General features: G+C 41.2%; 1 protein-coding gene across 5 annotated transcripts in view; it reads left to right on the plus strand.

Annotated features, from left to right (window-relative positions):
- Nucleotides 1–526: 526 nt before the first annotated feature.
- The window catches only part of osbpl9 (oxysterol binding protein-like 9), a 30,923-nt gene continuing 4,344 nt past the window's right edge, over nt 527–27,105 (plus strand). Inside the window, exons 1-14 of one of the 5 annotated variants that reach the window (XM_038715916.1) lie at nt 527–673; nt 2,006–2,056; nt 5,480–5,558; nt 13,640–13,716; nt 18,428–18,523; nt 19,231–19,278; nt 20,640–20,669; nt 20,764–20,814; nt 21,389–21,427; nt 24,664–24,757; nt 25,577–25,681; nt 26,245–26,404; nt 26,639–26,751; nt 26,865–26,983. In XM_038715916.1, the coding sequence (XP_038571844.1) occupies nt 563–673; nt 2,006–2,056; nt 5,480–5,558; nt 13,640–13,716; nt 18,428–18,523; nt 19,231–19,278; nt 20,640–20,669; nt 20,764–20,814; nt 21,389–21,427; nt 24,664–24,757; nt 25,577–25,681; nt 26,245–26,404; nt 26,639–26,751; nt 26,865–26,983 (1,173 nt within the window). In that variant the 5' untranslated portion in view covers nt 527–562. Of the gene's footprint in view, nt 674–2,005; nt 2,057–5,479; nt 5,559–13,639; nt 13,717–14,853; nt 15,247–17,286; nt 17,540–18,427; nt 18,524–19,230; nt 19,279–20,639; nt 20,670–20,763; nt 20,815–21,388; nt 21,428–24,663; nt 24,758–25,576; nt 25,682–26,244; nt 26,405–26,638; nt 26,752–26,864; nt 26,984–27,105 lie in introns of those variants that run through there. The other 4 variants (XM_038715917.1, XM_038715919.1, XM_038715920.1 and 1 more) reach the window with 4 other exon arrangements.

Consider the following 27,105-nt stretch of genomic DNA (forward strand, 5'->3'; position numbering starts at 1 on the left):
AGGAAGTGCAAACTTTAAATGTTTACAGGACATCTTCACACCTCTTCATCTGTTGCTTTGCCCTGGAATAAACATAAATTCAGGTAGACTCCTCATCTGGCCATATCTCGACAGTGATTACTGTCATATAGCTAGAAACCCTTTCTTAAGTTAGGGCTCAGGCTTGGGTCGGCTACGAGGTTTTTGCTTTACAATATAGACTTAAAGTACTGCTTACATGTTTATGCATTAAAATTGATGATCCAGTTATATAATAATAGAAGCCATTCTGCACAGTACTTTTAGTTTTGATGCTTCATGTCCATTTTGTTGCTAATACTTCTGTACTAAGTTAGACTTTGAATGTAGGACTTGTAAAATAGTATTTCGGTGAGACATTGCTACTTTTACGCAATTCAAGAATATGAATCCTTCTTCTACCATATAGTTATGGTTGTAACATCCCTTATGTGGGGCGCACCATCACCATCATCATGTTCAGCAGCAGCAGCATCCAGCATCCAGCCCGTGACGCCTGCCCACACCTTATCCGGCTCCTCCCCAGTCGTAGCCTATTGTAAAGATGGCGTCCATCATGGAGGGGCCGCTAAGCAAATGGACAAACGTTATGAAAGGTTGGCAGTATCGTTGGTTCGTTTTGGATTACAATGCCGGCTTACTCTCATACTACACGGTACGTTCATGTCCACAGTATGTAAATACTGAACTGATCTGTTAAAGAGGTTAGATTGTAGAAGTTGTCGCTGGTTGTCAAACACAAGTGGGATAAGGGCCTTGTGTTTGTCAGGAGTTGGGAGACTCAGCTGGCACAAAGAGGCGAGTCTCTTCCGAGACAGATCCTTGCGTTAGCCAGTACCAACCGTCCTCCAAGACCAACTGACGAATCCGATGACAGTATGTTTTCCACACTTCCGCTTCAGCTACCTAGCTAGCTAGCAAAGCCAAAAGCCGAAATATACAGAACTTGTCAAACATTGTTGGTAATAGTTTACAGCATTGGGCGAGAGAGAGAGACAGAATTGTGTATCCTTGCGAGATGACATTTGTCCCCGGTAGTTAAATGAGTCCCACATTCACCGGTTTGCTAGCCAAATAACTAGCTAGCTAACAGGACACCGCGGGAGGAGACAGTGGCTGCTAGTTAGATTTTGATTAGATTATCCCGTTGCTATGAATTCAATACTCTGATTAGTAATACCGAAAATAAAACCAGTCTAGAAACTCCTATGTGTCGCTTCTAATGAAACAAGTTGTAAGGAAGGTAACAACTAAGAGCCGTCCACTCCTCTCAGAAAGTTGACAGAATCTTAAGGCATTAAATGTCTTATTTACTGGGCAGTACAGTAACGTTAATCGTTTTTTCCGGTGTATTAACTCTATATTGTAAAGCTAAAACCTCGTAGCAGTCACTACCCTGAGCCCTGACTGAAGGAGGGTTTTGTTTTGATAGTATGTATGACAGTAGTCCCTGTCGAGATATAGTGCTAGATGAGGATTAGCTGTGAGAATAAACCTGAAGTTTTGTAGTTACATTTCAGGGGAAAGCCACAGATGAAGAGGTGTGAAAAAGTCCATTTTGCTCGAGAAAGTAGTCTCGAGAGAAAGCTAAAGTCCTGAATCTGAAAAATGTAGAATATCCCGTTAAAGCAGAGCAAGACTGGAGTAGCAATTTTTGATGATGAATTAATCAATAGTCACTTTCACAGCAAAAATGCCAACCATTTGTTTGTTTCAGCTTCTATAATGGGAGGATTTGCTGCTTTTCCTCTTTCTTAGTTTGTATTGATGGTCCGACAAAACAGGCACTCCGAATATGTCGCTTTCTGTTCTTGAATATTTTGACATATATTTGACAATAACAATGGTTAGTTGCAGCTGATCTGTTCTATAACAAAATGGATAAGTTAATTTAATAGGACAAAAACTTGAGTTTTAAAAAAAACCCTACCGTACCCTGCATACTGACTGTATGAAACCCTGTTAAAATCTGTTGCTTGATTTACAGTCAAAGGACAAGATGATGCGGGGATCCAGAAGAGGATGTGTGCGACTTAGGGTAAGATTCTCAGATTCTTTTGACAGTTAAATCTTGACTTAAATCTTAAATTAAATGCACTCTGTTAATGCTTGACACTCAGCGTAGGACTGGGAGGGCAATCTGTTTGAAACATAAAGGGCTGGTTCACTATATGTAGGGACGTGTAGTTTTCATCTGACATACTAATTGCCCGATTTGTTGGAATAGTTCAACAGACCAGTCAATAGCTGACTGCAGCCACACTTGTTTAGCTTTCCCAGTAAAGGCGTTTGCCCTTACAATGCGTTTTTTAGTAGGGCTGACCCCTAATAGTCGAAGACTCAATGCTTCGATGGGCGGATCCTGATTCGACTGTCAATCTAAAAGTCGAAGCTTCGCAGCAAAACAAGATCACGCCATTTTGGCGATTTGGGGGTGCTCAATGTCTGATTTTACATAGAACTACCAGTTTAAAAAATAATTTTTTTAAAGTGTGTGAATAAATCCAAAATTGTAATCCTAACCCTGGGTCATCAGTGTGCATGTTTAGGAGTAGGGTTTATGTGTGTAGTGGCAGAAGATGAACACTTGCTGAAGAGACAGCCCCAGCTTCGCTGGTATTGTGCCAAGTTGTCCGCACCTCACGGGACTTTCGTATAATTTATCACCGTTGATTAACCACATAGAGAATATTATATCGTTTTAAGTAGTCCCCCCAACCCTAACCCAGCACGCAATCGCCGTGCACAAAAACACACATGGTTCGACTATCAGTCGACTATTGGCAGGATTGACGATTTAGATTTGACTAATGTTATGTAAATCCTTAGTCGGGGACAGCCCTAGTTTTTATTATTGAGCCATGTCCACTAGATGGCAGCAGTTGCGCTACTATGTTATCTGTGTTTATAAGGGTAGAACAGTAGGAAGGGAGGATTTCTATTGCAGTAGGGTTTTCAGGTACTGAGCCTACAATAGTACTGAAAGACTCTCATTTCTGGAAGATGTTGTCTTTGTCAACAGAGTGCAAGACCTGAATGGTAGTACATTGACTTAAGTTGAGGAAACATTTGTTACTCTTTCCCTTTTTGAGGCAAACATTTGTCACCCAAATTCCCAACTTTAATTATTTACCCCCAGCAGCACTCCAATTCCTGATCCTGTACCTGCCCTCCTAAAATCAAGGAGGTGAAGTTTCTCATGCGTTTTCACAGAAGCCATGGCAAAAACCATGTTTTATGCCACCACACCTGTTTTAGGACAAAAGGCTTGCAGAGCACCCTGAACATGTTTTGGTAGCTCTCACTGAAGGGAGGAAGTGTCTCCTGAAAGTACCTTTATGGGTGTGTAGTCATGGGTAATAGGTTTCAGTTAGGGTTCAAGCAATGTGACAACGAATTTATTGCAATACTTTAATTTGACGATATGCATTATGGAGCAGATAAATGAATCCTTATCAATTTAACCCTATCTATTGTATTACAGCGGGTATTGAAAGTATTTATTTGCCTTGGACTTGTATTTTGAATCTATGAATGGGGATGTAATTATGATTTACACTGATCTACAGAAGAAAAAAATGCTTTTAAATATGAAAACATCTCAACAAATTTAAAAATCATCATTTATTAAACTTGTCAACACCGTTTAAATATCCCTGTCTGTTTTCAGTTTTTTAAAAAGTGCTTATATCAAACCCTGATGCCCGTATCATATATTATACCAAATGCTGAGCTGACATTTTCAGTATTTTTCGTCCATCTGTGGTCCTGCTAAACCAGTCATGCAGGTAGCCATAATATCTGGTGTAGCATTATACTGGTTGTTGATGTTGGATTATTTTCAAGTGCAACAAGACAACTACGTTTTTCACTGAGTCATATCATTCAATCTCTGTAGAGTAAGAGTTGCCCCATGTCTAAAGGTAAAAAAACTTTAAAAAAAATAGTGGACTCCAACTGCATTAGTCCACTAGCCTTCAACAAATCATTACCTTTGTGTGTCAGTTTTTGGTGACACTGTTAAAAATCTGTGCGGTATCTTATGTGGTCATACTTTCTGGTCATCTTAGGCAGAGCAAGGAAAATAGTTGGACATATTGACTGTTTAAGATGCTGACTGGTTTCAACCTGACAGGGTGAGAGATAAGGCCAGAGATACTATACTACTATACTGAACTATATACTATTACTGTGGACAATGGAATGGAAGTAGACATTCTTTCCAGTACATAATGAAATGACAGCAATGTACATTATCACAGTTATTTCAAAAGATTAAAAATGACTTTAGAAATCAGATCATGTAGTATAATGCATCTCCATTGTGAGCCACGTAATCTGTTCTAATCTCTTTCTTCATACAGTCCGGTATATATGCATTCAATATCAAAATCCTATTTTCCTCTCTGTCTGCAACGGTCACCACCCGTGAAGGACTGCTCAATGTATTATACTCCATCCACAAATAAAAAAATCTATCATTGTATTAACTTGCTCAGTCTTTGAGCTTCCGTTGTACAAACATTTATAAAGACAGAGTAGTAGCATTTTTGTATTTATTCATTTACCTACCTGTCTTTATATCTGACAAAACCTTTTATAGTTCAGAACAAAACTAAGCATGGAGTCACTTCTGAGAACATCCCAAGTGGACCGTGTGGGATTTATTTGTGCAGCCTCATTACTATAGCACATGACAAGATATGGCACAGATCTTTTCAAAGAAACTGGCTACGCTCTGTGGACAGCGGCAGAGACGATGCCCCTTTCATTTTCGTTGTTTCATGTGGAGCGACTATCTATCAAAAACTATTTAAGGAAATGTTATAACACAAGGGAAATTTTTTATGAAAATTATTAAATTAATCATAATGTTAATTGTTTTGGGTAGAGTTTCTTAAAAGTGGTTGTTTATGGTGAGCTATTGTACTGGACTGCAAGATATTTTACAGGTGTTTATAGTATTTCATCTTCTCCCTGTAGTTGTTATTGTTTTTATTATTTGAGGTTTGTTGTATGAGTCACACACAGCCTGTTTCTGTTGCTAGGTGCAAATGTCCCAGCTAGCCAGCAGGCCATTTCTCTGCAGTTCTCCTCTCCTCCTGTTTGCTGCTAGCTGCTGGTCCCCGGTGTCAGTTTCTCTCCACCCTTCACTGCCTTTCTCCTCCTTCGCTCTCCCAAATCCCACCTCCTCCTCCCCTCCCTTCTTCTTTCCCATGTTCCAAAAGGCTGCACTCGGATGTGTGTGTTAGAGAGAAGCACAGAGGGATTGTGTGAACGCAAGAGGATCTTTTTGAAGGGGATGGACCAAGGGTAATTTACCAAAGAGAGTCAGTCAGGGGCTGCTGGAACATGTGGAGGGCATGAGGACAGAAATGGAAAGTGGAGTATGACGTGTCCCGCTGTCTGACTGCATGCTTCCCCCCCCCCATTCTCTTTCTTTCTCTCTCTGTCTGCCCAGGGAGCTGTGATCGGCATCGATGACGAGGACGACAGCACATTCACCATCACTGTGGACCAGAAGACTTTCCATTTCCAAGGTAAGATGTAACCCCTTTTAATTTTGTTCTCTTCATGCCCCCTCTTCTGTGTTACTATCACTGGCTTTCTTTCTCTGTGATCTCGTTTCCATCCATCCCTGCTGTTCATTCTCTCGCTCTCTCTGTCTCTCACTCTCTCTCTCGCTCGCTCCCTCTCTCTCTCTTGCTCCCCCCACCTTTTAAAGATTTGGATTGGGCTGCTCTAATGCCAGGAAACACATGCACACATAGGCATCTACACATTGTCAAAGCGTGCTGTGTGCGTCTGAGCTTTTTCTCTCTTCCTGTGGAACCTCTTCAAGCTTTGTGAAGTTGGACTGATGCGTATTTCTGCAGATTTGTTCCACTGCAAGCTAGACAGATTTCTCTGGAACAGAAGGAGCAAGTAAGGCTTTTTTTTCCCCCCACCCTCCTCTGCCCTCCTGACTGTGGCTGAGGAGAACGATTGCTGCTTGTGTGTCTCTGCAGTTGAGCCTCTGGGAATAATAAGGGAATACTGCTGAGGTGGAAGCTGAGCTCAGGTCTCTTCTGGTTGCTGCCGATGTTCACCCTTCGCTACGCCGCTGCTGCTGCCACTGCTCGCTATCCGCCTACCACTCACTCCATAGGGTCAGGATTGGCTCCCAGCTACGGCATCGCCCCCCTCCCGTCTTGCCAACCCTTCCCTCTTTTTTGACAGGGAGCTGTCCAGTCCAGTACACCGCAGACACCCCTTTTTTTAGTCTATCACTCCACCAGGTCTTTAACTAACTTCCTCCACCTTTCCTTCATCTCTGTCCTTCCATCTGTCTATTTGTATCCATTTCCCCTCCCACTGCCAACACCAGACCCCCCACACTTCATCACCGGTACCCCCACCCCCCTTCACCTGCTTTCTTGAGGGTCACCAGCCACAGTCCATGGGCCCCCCGCCCCTCTCACCACCTCCATGCCCTCTCCCATGTCTGTGTTCCGAAGCTGTATGCTGTGGTTCTACAAACGGAAGGGTAAGGAGAAAACCGTGCACGTCTTATGATCCGCATGCATGCCAGTCCCAGGCAAAAGGATCGAGTGGAGGCGTCGTTTGTTTGCCTTCTGGGATGTGCAGTTAGGGTGGAGCAGTACGTTCTGTAGCTCTCGGGTGTATTGGTTTGTTATGGAGGTTCAAGGGCAGTTCAGAGCAGCATGAAATAGACTGCTGGCGTGAGGTATTCTTAAGGAGACAAGCGTGTGTGCGGTGGCCTGAATCAGTCGAATGTTTGTAAAGTGTGTTTAGAAAAGGATGTTTGTTGTTACAGGTGTTTGTCCTGTTGTTAAGTGGTTTGGCTGGTTTTGGCTAAACAATGATGTAATCTTAGGGTTTTTTTTCCCCTCAGGATGTCTTTGTCAGTGAAGAATAGCTCAGATATCATTGTCTTGATTTATTCTGGAACTCTCTGTGCCACAGTTAATCTAATTCTTTGCCAATTGGCTGTAATGCCTCAGTGAGTTAAAGTTGCATTCATTAGATTTATTATAGTTGTTGGATATTCTCTTAATTACCTGAGTCTGAGAGACAAGACGATGAGGAGAACAGCAGCAATGTATAAGAATGATTATTAATAAATTTTAAGTCCAAATTTAAGAGCATTATTCAAAAACCATAATTAATGCAATCAGAAATTTATTTCTGGCAGGGTGTAAAGATTGCATGAAAAGGAAACGATGACAACAAAGATGTGTGTCAATATGATGATGCATTACTACAAGATATTTGTAAAATATCTTATTCTTATGTTAGACATTTCTTGACCTATAAACAATTAGAATCAAAATTCTACTTTTTTAGTTCAGCAGTGTGGGAATAAATTATCTTTGAAAGCAGCATCCTTGCACAGGACAGTCTGAATCTATGCAGCACACTGTGACCCAGATGATCATGTTTTTGTTTGAGAGGAAGCAATGAAATGTCATTAGAAGACACATCTTCTCTCCAGATACCCAGAGGAGAGCACTGTACCGTACTATCTCATGTATCACCACTGGAGAAATGGGTCGAAAATTGGCACTTAATGTGTGCTGAGCATGAGATTCTGTATACATCAGCTGTTAGTTTGGATATCAAGAGATGCACAGGATGTTGGGCAGGAGGAGATTTCTCTGTTGCTGTAAAACGATCCTGGTCAGAGCGTGTTATGCAGTCACATAGGTGTCTGAATGTGGCCGTGTGTGTGTGTTTGTGTATATATGTATGTAAGGTATAGACTGTATGATGGGTAGAGCATCACTGCCAAGACTAAGAAGGGTTAAAAAAATGCACTATAGACTGAGACCAACACACCTGCTGATACACTGCTCATTGTCAAAGTGTTTTTCATGCTATGGTGTGAAAATGAAAAGGTGTATCTCAAAGGTTGAAGTGTAGCTCTGAGCCGGCCGGCCGGCCAGCCGCTGTGCTAGCCCAGAGTGGAGCTCTGTTCTGTCTTTCTATTTAGAGAAGCATCCATTATTCATCTTTCCCGGCGGTGCATCAGAGTTGCCTGAGAGCCCTTTAGCTTCCCGTTTTCCTCTTTCCCCCTCTCTTCTCTCATTTGCTTCCTTTTATCGACACTAGCTATCAATCTCTCGTCTTCTCATTCCTCTTTGTCAGGCCTCCCTGACTGCCCGAAGCATCGGTCCAGGCTGAGAGACCCCCGTGCATGCTCTCTCCCTTGTTTCCAGGGTCCTTCCTCACCTCAATATTACCTGCACTGTCTGCTCTCATCCCCTTTTAAATGTCCCACCTTAGTTATCATTTTTTACCTTTTTTGCGTTCTTTCAGGACTGCATCTGGACTTGTGTATTTAGTTAAAAAGATGATCACACACAGCTTAAATTTATGCCACACAGTTAAATCATAGATTAAATGAGCAAAGTACTGAAAAGATACTTGCTTCCCACCACATTATATTCATCTTGAAATTGTGCATTTTCTTCAAAACCACATTTGTGTAGCTGCCACTGACAGGTTGCAGTCCTGAGCACCAGGTCCTCTGTCCTCCCGCTGGAGCATACTGAAACATTTAAGCAGCTTGTCAGAAAATAGGAGGAGGAGAAAGAAGAGGGGAAGGATGAATAATTCACAGAAGCATTATGGAGAAAGGAGGAGCAGCATTATGGGAAGAGGCTGGGCATTGTAATGAGAAATCTTTGCAACTGGATACCTTGGCCACTGAGATGGGAGGAGAATCCTTGGGTTAAGAATAAACCACTGATGCTGTCAGCTTAGTGTGTTAATTTGTCTTTGATGGCATTTTATGCAGTCTAGGTGACTATAAGGTATCCGCATTAAAAGATAAACCAAAAATTAGACCAAAAATTACTTTTCATGTGGGTATAAGCTGATGCCAGCAGTATGCCAATATGATGGCGTATATCCTATATAAATTGTTTCATTGCATTTTTTAGAATGCAGTTGCAGTATAAATAAAAACAAAATAAAAGGGCCATTCTACTAGCCAGGGGGTTTAGGACACAACATAATTGCAGTGTCCTTACATGCCTGTTCTAATGCCCTTCATTTCCTTTTAGCTCTTTACTTTAGTTGACACTATGGAATAAATGCTAAAATATACTTCCATCCATCGTCAACCGCTAAAATATACTTAAAATATGAAAATCAAGTAGACTGTGTGAAGAGAATGATGAAGAGCTGTTTAGCCATTGACTGGATAAATGGTCTGAGAAAGAATTCGGGCATATGTTTTAACAGACTTAAGGCTAAAGAGATGAGGAGCAAATGGATCACTACAATTCAGTGAGACATTTGTAATCCTGCTTCCAAAACGGGAATATGTAATTGCAGTTTTGTGTAAGGTATGTGACAGTTTTTTTAGTAAAATAATGCCTTAGATTCTGAACAGTACTGAGTGGCTCTAGATTACCTTTCTAATTGTTCTCTGCATGATGGTTTAATTTATTTCTACACTGTCAGTCCTGTACGTCACACAGAAAATTTGTGATTCCGATGGCCTTCAGTATGTTTTTTTAAGATATTAGTTGGTTTTCCTCTTGGTATTGCACCTCTACCCATCTTATCATCCACATCAGGTTTGTTTTGCCATTCTGTGTCGTGAAAAATCAAACTTTTTTTATCGCAAATGTATTTGTCTGGCATCACTTCCCCATGCTGGAAATGAGGTGACCTCCAATGTGGACTTTAGGGTACATAACTGCAGCTGGACTGGGGTTTACTGTATCTGTCCTAGGTCACGATCCAATATCTGTCAGGTTCTGTCTGTAATTATTAGGAAAGTAAGTGTAAGTGGATATGTTGGAGTTTAGTGGTGTAAAGTACTGTATCACCTCTATGTGCTTGTTCTTGTAATAACTCTCTGCTTTCCTCTGGCAGAGAGGCATCAGAGCCCACAGTGGTAGGGTAAACAAAGGAAGTTCATGATGACTGTCATGACTTACATTGTTTGTTGCCTTATGGCCTGCTGGTTAACTGATTTGCTGAGTTGGTTAACTGCTTATATCTACCTGGGAATATAAATCATGGTGTACATGTGAGCCACAGATTAGGACAAAGATTGGACTTGCAACACAGTTCATACAGATATAGCATTTGATTTTTGTTAAATGACCCTGCTACTACCTCTCCTGTGTCATGAATAGCGCCAAACAACATTAGCCGCAGTAATCTGTTCCTCTGGAGAGTCTGTTTGGCTGAGGAGAAAGTGAGAGGGCAGTGAGGCGCTGTCTGAGTGGATTGGCTTGAGCTTCGGCTGCCTTTTAATGTCTTTAAAAGCTTTTCTGCTGTAGCACAGCTCAGCCTCTGTGCTAGCGCAGCCATTCATCTGCTGTACTGTCTTGTTTCCACCTCTATGAAAAATGACTCTTACACAGGATATAGTTTGCCAGCTAATTCAGTGGCATATATCTTAAGTTCTTCTTTCACTCCTTTTAGAGTTATAGTTCTTGTGGACTGTGGTGGCCATCTTCTACATGCAGTAAAGCTGCTTTCTATGCAAGAAGTTAAAAACCTTTAATACTTTAAAATACAGTCTATGAACACTTGCATACATGCTACAACCTGCGGGATGGATTCAGTCCTGGCCATGTGTTGGCAGAGGACAAAATATGGTATCTCTGTATGCCATTGGCACTTTGCTGTGCATGTGTGCGTATTGCATATGTCAGGGTCTGTACTGGGTCACTGTTTAATGTCACTGGCAGTCTGTTTGTTCTCTGTCTTTGCTCTGAGGCCCCATCCACAATACTGCGTTTTCGTTTTAAAACGGAGACCTTTTGCTGCGTTTGCACTAGTGTTGTAGTCAAGACCAAGATCAGATTTTATCGAGACAAAGACAAGACCAAGACTATTAGGGGCAGAGACGAAGTCGAAACCAAGACCGAGGGAGGGCAAGACTGAGTCAAGACCAAGACCAGTTCTCCACATTACATGAAACACAATAAAATGTAAAGTGAGATCATAGGTACTTCTCAAATGGATTTGAAAGATCCACATTCCCATAAAAACAGCCACATACAAACACTAAGCTGAAATCAACATAAGCATCTTTATTCAACTTTTCCATGCTTACCATCGCGGGGACAGTCGTTAATGATAATAACACATTTTTAATTAGGGTTATTGGTTGCATTTGAAGCAATACATTTTCCATCCAATCAAAGTAAGGATGTTAATAAATAAATCAGAGTTATGGTATTGACTGGTCTTGAAAAAAAAATCCCGAGTCCTCAATGTCCGACACCGAGACAAGACCGAGTACAAATGCGGTCGAGTCCGAGACGAGACCAAGACCATCAAAAAGTGGTCTTAAGACCGTTCTCAAGACCAAGACCAATCTCGAGTACTACAACACTAGTTTGCACCTCGCGTCCAGATTAAAATGGTGAAAACGAGACCTAAAACGGGGAAGTTTGAAAACGCTGCGGACCCCGTTTTTTGTTTTGAAACTCCGGACAGTGCTTTAGTGAAGACGGGCAAAAACGGAGGACATTAGAAACAATGACACAGACGCTCACGTTTGGCTCTCTGATTGGGTCTCATAAGTCATGCAAAGTAGAAACACGATGTTGCTGACAGAGTTTTTGACAGGGTATTTTTATTAAAATATTTTGTACTGTGCAAATAAAACTCATAGCCCACATTTGTAGCTACTCTGCATGTCTCCGTATTTACTTTGTGACGACTCCCGGTCTGTTTTCCGCCACCACAGTCACTTTTAACTCCCCTGTTACATTCAGTAACAGTCCCAGCTCGTAATTGGTCCATGCAAAATAAAATCTGGTGTGGTTCTTCATCTGCATTTCTTTATTCTTTTGTCAAATCTTCTGTAACTACAGAATGGACCATCTGCTTCATGTGTACACCGGCACGCGCATGCCCAGTGTACGTGAACGCCCACTAGATGTGCGTTTTCAGTCGTTTTAGTGTAGACTGAGATCAGTTCTATTCTCAGCTAAAACGCTGATGTGGACAGAGATCGTATTTGTTTTAATTAATTTTATAAACTAAAACGCAGTAGTGTAGATGGCGCCTTGGGGTATAGCCTTACCCAGCTCCGTTTCACACATGGACCCCATCCAAAAAAAACAAACAAAAAAAAAAAACAGGCGAGAATCAGAACTGCCATGCCACTCTGAAGAAGCGTTTACTCCTCATTTTTACAATGATCATATAAGTATTGATTCTTTTGGTGCTGATTAACCCATCACTATCATAAATAGGACTGCGCACCAAAACTCAATCTTTGAGTACTACTTTTATCTTCTAAAAATGTGAGTGTTTATGTATTTGATAATGCCTGACTTAAATCAGATAAATAAATGTTGTACTATATTTAGGTAGAGACCTGTCTAGCTTCCCTTAAATATTCTGATTGAGTACTTACATCAATCATACGAAAGCTACCTTTCTTTAGATTTGTTTTCTACAGTAGCACAGTTAAATAAATGCTAAATTCCAAGCTGATATTTAGGCACAGCCCTAGCCTATCTAGCTTTGCTCATTCCTGTAATTTAAAGAAATAGTATTTTAATAACTTTAGCCAATACACTTCCTTGTGTTTTAGTTGTATGAGATGATAAGATTAATACCACTGTCCGTATGGTAAATATGAAAAATCAGACCCTTAAATTCCCAAAGCAGGGGGAACAGCTAGACTGGCTCTGTCCAGGGTTATGTGCTGGACAATATCTTGCCGTAATAATTTTCTAACTTTTGTCATCGCTATGAGGTTGCCAGGCAACCAACAGACACTTTGGAAAGTGACTGCACCCATCCAAGAAATACTCCAGCACATAACCTCCGTTAAAAGACAATGTGTTGTTTTTAAACTTTAACGTTTTTCTACAGGTTAAACAAACAAGATATTATGTGTTATTTAGTGAGCTGTTGAGGTGCTGCTGGGTGGATTTTATTACCTATTCAGTTTGATGACCTTTTAGCTAGGCTGGCTGTCTTCCCCTTGTTTCCAGTTTTTATGCTAAGCTAAACTAACTGGCTTTTGGCTCTAGCTTCATAATTAACAGACAGAAATGAGAGTAGTATCTTCTCATCTAAGTCGAGTAGAAGCAAGTTGAGTTGAGCTGGTACCATGCAGTGGAAAGGGGGCTTAAGATGTATGTCCCAAAATGCTGAAATGTTCCTTTATGGAATTGTATGTGCCATATGAAATATATGGATCAGACATCTTTCTGCATTTGATTTTCAGCCAGGAAGTTAACACTGTACTGTTTCTTTTTATTTTCTTATTGGACTTTATTGTCTGTGTTTTTATTTGTGGTGTTATTTAAGTTGTAAAGCACATTTTTTGCCCATCTAATATATAAAAAGGGCTATACAAATAAAGCTTATGGTTGTTATCTTTGTGAAACTGCATATACATACATGATTGTAGACTTTTCAGCCCTGAACATGAGGTTAAGGTAATTTAGATAAAAAGCAAACTATAAATTTAAATGAATATAAAGCATCCATCACTGTATTACCAGTACTCATGTCATTTCAGTGTTGTCTTTGTGCCATTAGTGTGTAACACGAGTGTAATGGCTACTGATGGTGTCTGTGTGGAAAACAGGGCTCACTGGGTGTGTCTGTGTGCTTCTGCCCTCAGCCCGAGATGCAGACGAGCGGGAGAAGTGGATCCACGCCTTAGAGGGAACTATCCTCCGTCACACCCTCCAACTCCGGGTATGTAAACATGCGCTGTATGTGTAAGTGTTTCAGTTTCTGTTAGTCTGTGTCTAGCCCATCCAGTATAACAACAAACAAAAGTAATTTGGCTGTGGGTATTTTTTATTTTTATTTTTTTGTTTACCTGTTTAGTCGTTTTGCTGTGGGGTTCCTTGATTTTTGTTTGCCTGTTTACGCTAATTCCTGAGTCAGCATGTAGTTTTACTATTTACCATGTTATTTTCCTATGCAAATAGGCTCTTTGTAATACATGAAGAGTATACTGGCATAGATAAAGTGAAGACTAAAATGTTCCATAGATGTCATTGCTTTGATTGTGGGATTTTTATTGAACCTGAGATTGCATGCATTTGCATATTCTGTAAATCATGTAGTGTTACACCACAACACTCATATGATGACTTTGAAAGGGACTTGGCATCTCAGGTCTTGTTTCTTAGCACTTTAGCTTTGTGTCTTGCTCATACCTGATCTTTTTGCAGTTGAGAGTCAGTGACGAGTCTTAATAAATGGAAATAATGACAGTCAGACCATGAAAATGGAGGATGTTATGGTGGTTAGTCCCATAAAATCTGGCTTAGTTTTGTGGCAGGACTGTTTTCTTGTTTGATTTACTGCTGACCTGCTGGCAGCTTGGCTTGTCTCTTTTATTTTTTGTCTGTTATTTTACCAGTGTTCAGGCCACGTGTGTCTCAGACTTTTTCTTGCTTGTCCCGACTTCCACTTGTTCTCTGGCCAACCGTTTTCCTGCTGGCCTACCCAAACCTTTCTTCCTTTTCCCCTGTCATCATCATATACGTACAGCTCTTCACAACCATTTCCTCATTTTCACCCTCATGACCAACCATTTAATTTGCTCTCCCTCCTTTCTTTTTTTTCCTGCCTTCCTGCCCTCCCTCTGTGGCAAATCCTTCTGATGTGCTACGTGCGCCTGCTTGCTCTGGGCGGGCACACACACAAACACACACTTATGCAGCTCGCTGTGTCGTAGCTTCATATGACCTAGCAGTAACCAATCCGAGACGTGCTTGCTTGATCAACCAAACATCTGCCGCTGCTGCCTCAGCCAATCAGAGTGGGCGTTAATGCTTGTCCCTGTCAGCATTCGCCGCTGCTTTATGTGTTTTCTCTTCTGCCTGCGTGAGAGGAAGTGTGGCTTTCCTGCCAGGGGAGGGTCCTGGATTAACTCAACGCTGTCTGCCTTCATACCACACACTCAGCTGATAACTGCTGCCGAAGGATATACTGTAGCCAGACTGGCTGCACAGCGAGAAGGCTGCTGTGGTTTATGTTGGCATACTGCAGTGGAGAGCGAGCGAAGGAGATTGTTTTCTGTTTGTGTGTGGTGGAGGGGAGGAGGGGAAAAGGACGCCAATTTAACCAGAGCTGGTTTTGTTGCTGTAAGCAGAGAAAAACAGACTTAACAAAAGGCAGAGAAAGAGAAAACGATCTTGTGTCAGGCTAAATGGCCTGATGGGAGAGATGTACAAGGTTTAACGCAGAATGTCCATTGGAGCGAGGCACCCAGTAAGTAAACACACACACAAACGCAAAGCGCCACTGCACCACAGCAGGGATAACTTTAAAACGGCTGCAGTGCGCTGCTGGGGCAGCGGCAGCATTTTAAAGTGGGTCACACTGCGTGGAAAGACAAATAGAAACTGGGGGGTGGGGGCGAGTGTTGTTTGTAGAGGGTGGGGTGGATGGGTTTGTGAGTGAGACTTTGCGGGCTGCTCTACAATATCCCCACCATGTCGCACAAACACACACACAGGGATGCACAGCGAATCAAATTCATGAGGTCAGCCGCCATTGCCGGTGGTTGTTTAATTAGACCTACTTCACTTCAACACATAAATTGACTGACCACGTTGTGTTTTGCATCGACTCTGCACACTGACGTCGGCATGTAACGTGTGACCGTCAATAACTGACTATTGCCGTCCACCGTCGCTACGATTATCCTGCTACCCCAGTGTTTCCGCTAAGTTGCACACAACTCTGCTGTGAAGAAAGCTGGAGGACGCTGTAGTAACACTGCGTGAACAGGGACTTTTTTTTTCTCTTATACCAGCGAACACAATACATTCAGTAGCTTCGTTGCTGAAATAGTCACGTTACGAATGACAAAAGTAACTTAACGAACCCGCATCGCATACACTTATCTATGATTGCTGCAATGTGGTGGTACTTTCCGCACACACCGGGAGAGCCTCGTTTCCCATAAGAAACCTGCCAGGCTGCGTCACACAGGTTACGAAGACCAGTTTCCTTAAAGGGCAGGCTCTGCAGAGTCAGGCTGTGGGTGTGCTAAGCTAACGTGATGGAAAACTAACTAAGCTTATATAGTTATTAATAGTTTGTTTACCTTGATAGACAGAGTGGGCAGTGGTGGAGGAAGGAATCTGATTATTTAGTTAAGACCACACTCTAAAAATATTCTGTTTATAAGTACAAGTCCAGCGCTGGAAATGTTAAAGTATTAAAAGTAAAAGTACTCAATGCAGAAATAATGCCCCAACCCCATCCACCATGCTCATCTTGAAGATTATTTTCATTATGGATTAGGTGTTTGGTTTGTAAAAATTCTGATAATCGTAAGGAATGCCATCACAATTATGTGATGTCAATCAAGTGACATGTTCACAATGCTTGTTTAGTCCAACCTTAAAATTATTAACAATTAAAGTAAAATGATGAAAAAGATCAGCAGCCAATCTTCACATTTGTCAAGCTGGAACCGTGAAATGTTCATACATGGAAAAATAAATAACTTATCGAAATGGTTGATAACCATTGTAATAGTGCCCCCCCCAAGCAAAACTGTCATTACAAAGGAAACATTGTACATCCTATCTTATGCAGTTTTATGGCCGGTCAAAAAATGGTGGGAGTGGAGGTGCAGACATCTGGGAATATTTCAGGAACAGCAAGGAAGTAAGCACTATGACGTAGTGGTACAGTGGCTGTTTTTAAACCAACCACCTGCCTGTGACTTTCCAAACTTATGCTCGGGTTATAAAAAAACAAAATGCTTCCCCTCCATTATGTGTCTTCCTTTGCAGTCCTGTTTTGTTTTCACCCTGTTAGCTTCATTTTCCTGCTCCAATTTAGTTTCTTTTCACATGTACTTAGGCTTACAACGAACAGTTGTAATGTATGGCAACACTTCACTGTGAAAATTTGAAGTTTATGAGATTGCCAAAGGTGTAGTCCACACCCTGTATATACATAGCACATGTAAAAGTTTTGGCTTTGATCTGAATTTATGTGTTTTGTTAACTAGAAATGACCATGGTGTAATGCCTTAGCAGAAAGATAGCTGCTCTTTTCTCAATAAACTGGCGTGATTTTCCAGTGTAGTAGGAGTTAGCAGTCAGGGGAAATTCCTCACACTCTGATGACTGTGCCAATCCAGAAAAGGACGCACACATGTATACAGTATATAGAAGTTCACAAGTGCATCAAAATTGTTAGATTTTTGCTCAGGCCCTCTTGTGGCCAGCTATATTTTGTTCTTACGCTAACAGTGAAAGTACCTTTGATCCTTTTTGAGGAAGTTTGGGCAGTTAACTGCAGACTTCATGGTTGCTGAGTTTACTCAGACTTTGTTCTCTATAAAGCTATGTTTTTACAGTTTAAACATTAGCAGGTCTCAGGCCGGGGCAGCTGCTAACGGTGTTTGGCTGTTAATGGCTTTTCTTCACATTCCTGTGAGATCGTCTTTAGCAGGAAGAAAACCCCCCACAGACTCAGGACACACCAGGGCTGTGCGACGCAGCAAATACAAAGCAGCGGTAGAGCTTGGTTTACTAACAAGGTTTCTGTTTGATTTTAACAGTCGTTATCAGTTGAACTATTATTCTTTTGCTTTTTCGTGTGAGAGGTGGTGTTCTGTGTTTTTTCATGTCAGAGTAACTGCTGCTGACACACGCTGTGTTAGTTATCTTACTGATTTGTTTGGCTTGACCTAGAAGGATTATTGTGTTTTCATTGGTGCCGAATGTTGTTACTGGTGATTTTTTTTTTTTTTTTTTTTTAAGGAAGTCTTGTCTGTGCGTGCGTTTATTTGCCCATTTTCCTGTTTGGTTTTGTGACACAGCCAACTGGATTGTTCTCGGCTCAGACAGAAAGAGACAGATGCCCGGTCACGTCTGTCCTGCCAATAGTCTAGTAATTACCTTCTAATGGATATTATGTAATGAAAATGTCTGTGCATGTGTGTGCGGAGTCTTGCGTTTCTGATTCTGATGGGGCTATTAAGGCAAGCTAATTAACAAACAATGGATTTGACTGCACCTCAGTCCCTTTACACACACGCTTCCCTGTCAGTAGCTAAAATCTCGCCAGCCTTGAGTTCCTTGATTCAGTTTAGTTGAAGCCTGAAATTAGCTGGCCTCTAGTCAGTCGGTCAGGCAGACGGACCTGCTGGCCTTTTATGTAGGCTACAATAGTATTCATATCTCCCCCCCAGTACAGTACGCTGCTGGAAGATTCTCCTGAACTGTTGATGTTTCTGTCCACCATTTTGTCCAACAGTTTACAAAGCTTACCTGGCCAGGAGGTGACAGAGATGAGCTCTTATTTTTATTTTCTATGAACGGATAATACGTGACTACTACGAGTATTTGACTTGGAATATGCAAATACTGCACACATTTCGTTTGAAATTAATTGTGGTGATGTTTTTTTTTTTCTCCATCCTCAGGAGGCCGAGACAGGATTTGTTCCGAGTGTTCAAGACTTTGACAAGAAGCTAGCTGAAGCTGACGCCTACCTACAGATTCTGATCGACCAGTTAAAGGTAGGACTCAATGGAGCAACACCTAACAGACATCATCATTTCATCTGGAATATTGTGTTTATTTTTACCTGCCTCTCACATTGACGCATTTAGCTAAACATAAATAATTTTCACAGGTCAAATAATTTATTCTGAATTGCAACCTAAAATTTACTCTAAAACTGTAAATTTGTCATAGACATGGTATGGCACTATGTCATGACCTTTCCCTTAACTTGTCTCTTGTTTCACTTTGCTGCTCTCACTCCCTTCTGTAAGAAAGCAGAAGTTATACAGAATAAGATTTGTGGTAGCACGATGATAAAGCAGAAAATTATGTATTTTAAAGAAGCAGCAGCAGCAGCACATTTTCTCAGGCAGACTTAATGACAATACTGGAAGCGTCCTTCCTTGGGGGAGAAGAGCTTGCTACTTGCCGCCACATTATCTGTGAAGAATGGGTAGATAGGCACTTTGTTCATGCTCAAAGGGAAAATGCAGTGTTGCAGTAGCAGCTGCTTACATTAAATATACATAAAAAGACATACACAACTTAACAAAGAAGAACATGCAGAAGTTAAGTTAAAATAAATAAGGTATAAATAACAAATATATATATTCATTGAAACTACTATGCTTTTTTCATTTCATGCACAATATGACTTTTTCGCTCATATTTCACCTCTTTTATTCTTTTCCATCTCTTGTTCTCTGTCACTCTCACACAGCTGTTTGATGAGAAGATCAAGGACTGCAAAGAGGATGAATCACGCAGAGTGAGTACCAGCAGTGTTGCTATGTCCTCGTGCATATGCTCTCTGGTCTGCTCTTCTGGCTGTCATTAGAGCTGAGGCTAACAGCAGGGGAAGCAGGCTGACATGTAGCCCTGGGGAGCAATAGATGAAAGCTGTCAGTGTGGTGCAGATGATTGGTATCTGTTGCTTGTCAGTTTTAAGTAAGGGGACTAGACGTCCTAAAAGTTTGCAACATACCCGAATTTACGAGCAGAATCCTGTTTGTCACGAAAACTTGTCTGAACCTGAGTTTTGATGAGTTATAGCCTAATAAAGCATTTAATACTGATCGTTGTCCACAGATGGACAGTGTTCCAGCTCTTCATTGGCTACTGCAGAGTAGCGTGGGCATTGTTTAAACAGCGTTATTACAGCCACAAAGTAACACGTGTGCATGCTCTTTCCCTGTTATTGTTTTCTAGTATAGAGAAAGACAGTGGAAGTTGTAGTCGGAAGGACAGGCAAAGTGTAGCTGCAGGCGGCCGTGGAGAAAGAGAGATCAAATGTGATGGTCACACTGATAAAATTAAATGAATTGTATGTAACGGATCATGATTTACACACTGTTACATACAACAGGGTCATAGTTGTTTTCCTAATGGCATCCTAATTTTAGCGTTGAGTTTTGACTTTCACTTTTTTTACTGTTTGTTGACACTAAATGTAATGTACAGGAGGCCGCGCTACACCCGGACCCCCTGTCCCGGATTTCACGTATACTCATCTGGTCACTGTAGTTTTAAGCCATCTTATTTTTTAAAAGGTTAAAAGATTGGTTCAAAAATGACCTATGGTACATTATGACCTATTTCTCATTTGTATTGACTGTCTCATAATACTGCTTTGTGTACCTCAAGTGGCGTTAGTCTGATAGCTCAGGCCTCCTCCCATATGTTTCACCAGCTCACCCAGCTTTTTTAGTCTAATAATCCGGCCGAACTAGCAGCTACTGTTAGCCCCACAAAGGGCGGGTTTTTTTTGGTAACTTGTAATTTTAGTTTTAAGTTAATTATCTGGTAGAGTTGTTTAGTTTTGTTGGAGGAAGCAGTTCAGTTTTAGTATGTCTCAGTTGTTTACCAGCAACTGAGTGATTCACTTCCTCCTGGAGATTAATTCTGGCTTTTGGTCGCTTTGACTAGTTTGTCACTGTTGCCTTGCCAATCTCTTCAGTATGGGGAATTGTCTTGTAGATTTCCAAAGAACAAAAAAGCTGCTGCTCTAAGTTGTCTTCCAGTTGTGCTTTATTTGCCATTAAACTGGTCAGCGCTTCTGCTTCTGTATGTTGTATTTGTTTTTAAAATTGCTGTTTGATTTTACAGCCTGTTTTCTTTCCATTTTTACAGAAAATTGAAAATTTGAAGGAGACTACTTGTGTAAGTCAGAACTTAACACATTTTCCTTCCCGTCTTTGAGTTTTGAAGTCAGTTGCCAGTTGTTAAATATGCATTTTCAATCTTTTTCTTTCAGAGCATGGTAGAGTCCATCAAGCACTGTATTGTACTGCTGCAAATCGCCAAGGTAAACACAATATCGGCGCATGTCTAATTCGTCTCTTTGTAGTTTGGTCTGCCCACTTCACCATAGTCATTGTTGTTGTGAGTCCACATCAGTGTGCATTGTGTGTTACCTTGCCTCTGGGGTAGTTCCCTGCTTACAGTTGCTATCTGGGTCGTTGGTTGGTGAGGGTGTAGCCCAGTACTCTGTTTCATCACATGTTCCATTCAGCACTTTTGTAAAGGAAGTGGAGCAATCATTTCTGCTTCACATAGTTGTAAGGTGAGACTTGTAGGGTTTTTTTAATCACTGAACACTTTTACTCGTGAAAAAGAATCTAGGAAACATGTAGATTACTTTACAGATTGGCATGGCAGAGCAATCCTGTCCTTACTGATAATGAAAGAACTGATGAGGGTTTTACCATGTGATGAAAGGATTACTGCATGTGGCAAGTTGGTGAATATTGTGAAGCTCCATGTGACGAGAGGAATGCATCTCATTGCTCTCTACGCTGCAGATGCTCAGGATGCTCTATGAAGTGACTCTTCAACCTTACTACACAAGTAGTCTAACATTGTCTTCTCAAAATTTTAAGGACCAAAGTAACGAACAGCAACACGCAAACGGACTTATAGTAAGTTTGACATTCTCCGTCCATGACAGAAATTGAAATCAAACAAACTGCTAACTTTCTTTTCTTGCTTAATTTACTCTCTACTCTAGAAAATCAGATATATCAGATCTCTTTAGTGCATGCCGTCTAATTTGGAGATAAGCTCCATCTCTAGCTCTTTCCTTCATGTCTGCCACCACTATCCTGTTGATTAAGTTAATAATTTCTGAGAATCTGAGATTTAAATTATTTTAGCAATGGCTGGGAGCTATTCTTTTCTTCATGAAGATATGAAATGTGGATGTGTGTGTGTGAAAACTTTAAATATAGAAAATGCACATTGTTGCAGAAAATGTGTACGGGAGACTATACATGTGTTTGCATGCCTGTGTATGAGAGAATGTTGCACTTCACTTTACCCACCAATTAGAGGGAGCTTATTCAGCTTATTCTTATTGATTTATCACGTACACACTGCCTGCTTATTGAACCATCAAGCACTAATAGCTGGACAGCCATCCAAAGAGCACTTTAGTGGCTCTGTAGGTGTCCTGTCTTCATGTCGAGGGCCATACCAAGTGTCTTGCATGTTTTAACCACATGTCACATGGATTTTAAATTACTGACAGTTCTGGTGCACTGCCGATTATGCAGCCCAATGGAAAGATATCCAAATGTCTGCATCCAAGTTCCCGATTCAAGTTAGTACTGGGGAAAGAGAGATTCCTGCCCATATTAAAAATGAGGTAGACCTAGATTCAGTAACATAATTTACTCTAGATACATGGTATCCTATTTAAAGTGGGAAATCAGCTTGGACTGTTAAAATGTATTGCTTTCAATCGTGAATGTAAACCAAGAAGATCTGACTTCAGATTTAAAGAGTTGGTGGGAAAGATGTTGAAATGAGAAGCTTTCAAGTTTTAAAGAACACATAAGGTCTAACAAATCAGGACTCAGAAAAGGATTCAACATTTACTATATGTTATAGCTAAATGGGAGAAAGGAGTGAATGAAGAGATTTAAAAAAATGATGAGATGGTGGTATGATATGTGGAAAATACACCAGACTGCTACACAATCACAGAGCTGGAGAGAATTTATTTGGAAGAATCAAAATCGTTACTTCATCACCCCAAAAGTTAAGTAAAAAAATTAGTCTTCAACAACCATGCTGGAGGCTATGTGACCACATGGAAACAAATCACACCTTTTTTTTTGGAGTTGTATAAAAATACAACCTTTGTGGGACTTTGTGTGAGATATTGGGTTACAAAATCCCCCAGTCTTGTCTTGTTTTATGCCTGGGAAACAGGGAGGGAAATGTATACGCAGGAGACCAATACTTCTCACTGACGGAAAGAAGGCTGTCACCAAGAACTGGTTCAAAACCGATGCACCCTATTACAAACAATGGCTGACCATTATAGATGATATTCTAATGATGGAGAATTTTTTTTGATTGTTTTTGCCAAAGGCTGGGGAAAATGGTTAATGTATACATTTAAAAAGGCATATAGGCAAGAGTAATGTTTAAATAGAATGAGTGTGGTCCTTGAAGCAAGAGTCCCACAGGGGCCGTACAGAGGCCTCTGTGGCTCTTACAGTAGACTTAATCTCATAGTCATTAAGCACAGTATTATGTAGTGTAAATAGCACAGCATAAGCGCCGTCTAACTGCACATTTTTGTATGCCATAATCTTTGTGATACAGCTGTCTTTGCAGCTTTAGAAGGTCTAAATGTCTGTCATGTTGCCTGTATACCTATAATGTGGATCAAATAATGAATGCACTATAGACCACCAGGACCATGTTTAATTGACCTTGTTGAGCACTGCGCCCTAAAGTGCAGGAATCATTTAAATCCAGGTCCACCAGATATCTGTTCAGCATATATCTGTTAAAACAATTTATGCTCTATGATTAGTTAAGGTTTGCTCTGCTACGACAACTGGCTATAATTAGTAGCCCTCACCTTACTTTCATGAAGGCACGTGGACTAGTAGGCAAGTATCTGGGCAGTGCGGAGGGGAGGGAGGGAGGGAGGAAGGAAGGAAGCTTGAGGGTAAGACAGAAGTGGGAACAGAGGAGGGCTGAGATGTCAGACCAAGCGTCTCTGCATGATACCTCTGATCTGAACTTGCCTTTTGTTTACCATTAAACACTTTGGTGGCACAAAGAAACAGAAGAACAAAAACAAGATCAGAGAGTCATTTCCAAATCCGTAGAGTAGTATTTTTAAAGGAAAAATTTGCCGTTCAGAAAAACAACCATGGCTTCACATTACGTGCCTGTTCCTGTGCATCTCAAATGACTTCATCAAAACTTGCCTAGGAAAAAAAAAAAGCTGTAAAAATCACAGACTACAGGTCAATTTTGACTAACAAGATAACACGTCACATTGACTGGATCTAATTTTAGTGTCACCAAGAGCCCTGAGGGGTAACTTGTTGGGGAATGGGGGTCGATATTGTTTTGCTTTACGTTTTCAGTGTTCCTGTCAGTTGGGTCATTGGTGCCAGTCACCCCATTACACTGAGCCTGTTTTCAAATGCATAGACACATGATGTAAAGGTGGCTCTGGTGAGGGCAAGCCACTGCAGATACGACTGTCCCCACGGGTTTTTACTCTAGGGAGATCAAGTGCCGGAGAGTTAAAACATGGTGCTGATTTAGTCTGCAGCCCAGTGGAGTTAATTAACTCCTTTTTAGACTAGAAGGTTGCTCAGAGTTCAAGAAGAGCTGTTCGTTATTGTATAAAGCTATTGCTGGCGTTTGGATTTCAAACCGTTGCTGGTTTCTGATTGATTAGATTAATGAAACCTAGAAGCACGCCACTCTTTACAGGAAATGGAATGAAAGTAAATTGATCTTCCTGCGCTGGATGGTGCATATTTTATTTCACTGTTCTTGTTGTGGAGTAGCTACACCATTAAGCCGATCTATAACCGATGCACAAGCTGTGAATTTGGTGACATCTGGCTTTGATGTTTTAAGGAAATGGTTTTTCACTGTGGTTTAGCATGTAGCCACATTTGTTATAGGTGTTGTTAAACAAGGCTAGTCATATTGTAGCTAGATATTGAAATATAAGTTGTTTTCCTGTATGACTAGTTTATAGAGATATTTTGCCGTATTGGATTCTTATCTCAAGGTTTATTGGATGTTAAAGAAAATTTTAGATTAGTAAGCAGGCAGTGGGTGTGCTATTGTGTTTGATGTCGCATATAGAGTTGTTTTTGTTTGTTTCCTTCAGAGCACCATCAACCCAGTGGATGGGATCTACCAGCCCCCTCTGGACACCCCCGTAGACAACACCACGATGCCAACACAGACCACACTACCCACAGGTTCCAGACATCTGCCTTCACACCATTTCTTAAACACTTTTAAACACTGTGATTGTGCAACATCATCCAGAGAGGTTGACAACACCGCCCCCTGTTGTTCACATCTTAGTCTCCTCAAGTTGATTTATCGGCTCTGTGTGAAGGGCTTCGTGACAAATGATCATAATGAGTTAATATTTTTTCCCTCAGCAACATTTTATACTCTAGTGTTTAAAGACGGGGATGAAACCTGAAGCATATTGACAATATCAATATCATTCAGGGTTTTGATGAATGTATTAAATGTTCTTTCAGTGTTTTGAAGGTAAATTGATACAAGTTCCTGACACTTGAAGATCTACAGCAGGGTGCAGTCGCATTAGATGCATTATGGTTATTACATGTATTGATGTGATCATAGTTAATTCTTTAGGCATAATTCACCTGAAAATGAATGTATTAATGCAGTTCTGTGTTGAAGCAGATTCCTGTTCTTCGTTGTGATTATGTTTACAGACATTTTAGTCAGAAAATAATACAATTTACTAAATTTAATCACGTGGTATGACTAAGATCTGACAACATTTTTGGTCCGTTGACTGTGACTAGACAGTTTTTCTTTTTTTTAAATGTGAAAATTAACCATGCAAAGTAGGCCAATCTAATTTCGGTCTCTTAATAGACCGTTTAATCCCGCTCACAGCTGAATCCACCGTCTGACGCGTCTCAGATCATTTTCTCAGCCCGCTGGATTTCTTTTTTCTTTTTTTCCTTTTTTTTATGTTTTTGGCTTCATTATGAGGCTTCAGCACTAACTCTATTTTCTCTTTTTGTTTGAAGACGCTTCTCAGGTGTGTAAATCCGACCAACGACCCTCCACGTTATCCGTTGGTCCCGTTGTCACGGTGATGGGAAGTCTGCAGACCCCAACTCCCAACAGCACAGGTGAAAGTTCACTTCCCTCTTGCAGCCAGTGATATCACAGTGCTGGGAGCTCTGCCACTAATTAATTTGAATTACACATTCCTCTAAAGATTACAAGATGCATAGAGCCTGTTGGACCCTTCATTTACCTGCACCATGAAGCTAATGTGATAAGGACTCAACCACAAGAGGAAATGTTATAATATTAATTATTGCTGTACTTCTCCAACCTGGAATGCTGTGTCCATGAACATTACGTAAATAAAAAAGGCAAGGGAAAGCAGAGGTTCATGCCTGTTTGTCTTCTGTGCTGAGGCAGCAGTTATAAAATGCTGCGCTGTGCTCTAAGGAGTCAGGCTGCAGGCTCAACAGCCCTGTCAAATTGCTCTGCAGAGGAGGTTGTCGCCATGTTAAAGACTACTTAATTCTACTGTACACAGCCGGCTTGACAACATGTTGATTTGATAGATGAATAAAGGACTCTTTATTAATTAAATAGATCCATAAAATGAAAAGGAAAATGCTGCAAGAGAACCATGACATGATGCACAATGTTTGATTCTATATATTTTTTCCTCTTTCAGGGAGTGGCCCGTCTGGCCCCAGCAGTGGCATCTCCTCCCCGGCTCACATGCCCCTCCCCTCACACTCGGTGCCGGACTTCTCCTATTCCTCGAGTGAGGATGAGTTCTACGATGCTGACGAGTTCTACCAGAGCACCACTTCCCCCAAACACTGCATAGAGTGAGTACAGTATGACCACGCCTCCCCGCAACCATCACTGCATACAGTGAATCTATTGCTTTACAGCTTGAAAGTAACAGTGTAATTATCGCCTTCAGCAGGTTTGGTGGGAAAATGCTGCTTCAGGCGAATAAAGCCAGAGAAGTTTGCAACAAAACTTTCTGTAAAATCTCCTTATCTCTCCTGCTTCCTGCCCCCTTTCCGCTTCCTCTATCTCCTCCTCTTTCCCCTCAGTCCCTCAGGGCCCGCGGCTGCCTCATCCCTCACTAATGAGGTAACAGGTTTGAAACGACCAGACACAAACGAGTCCCTCAACTCGTCCATGTCCAACGGCACCACAGATGCAGGTAAAAAGGGAAAGCACACGATACGTACACAAATATGGTACAACAGTTTTCCCCCATTAAATTTAATGTTATTACAACCATATGAGACCTGTCCTGTGTTGCTTTGTCTTCAGACCCGTTTGATAGCCACGATGACCGTGATGATGACGGCGAAGGTGAGTCTGTGGAGGAGCACAAGAGCGTCATCATGCATCTTCTCTCTCAAGTTCGTTTGGGCATGGACCTCACTAAGGTAAAGGACCCCTGACCAGCATGCTTCGTTGTGATCCTGCTTTCTTTTTTCTGTCTAAATTTCCCTCACTGCAGTGGTCCTTTTTAGTCCTTTTACTCGCCAACATCATCTGTGCAAGCTGT

This window comes from Micropterus salmoides, unplaced genomic scaffold (genome assembly GCF_014851395.1).
Source record: "Micropterus salmoides isolate LMB-PRFRI ecotype aquatic unplaced genomic scaffold, ASM1485139v1 Ms_hic_scaffold_13, whole genome shotgun sequence".
NCBI classification, from domain to species: domain Eukaryota; kingdom Metazoa; phylum Chordata; class Actinopteri; order Centrarchiformes; family Centrarchidae; genus Micropterus; species Micropterus salmoides.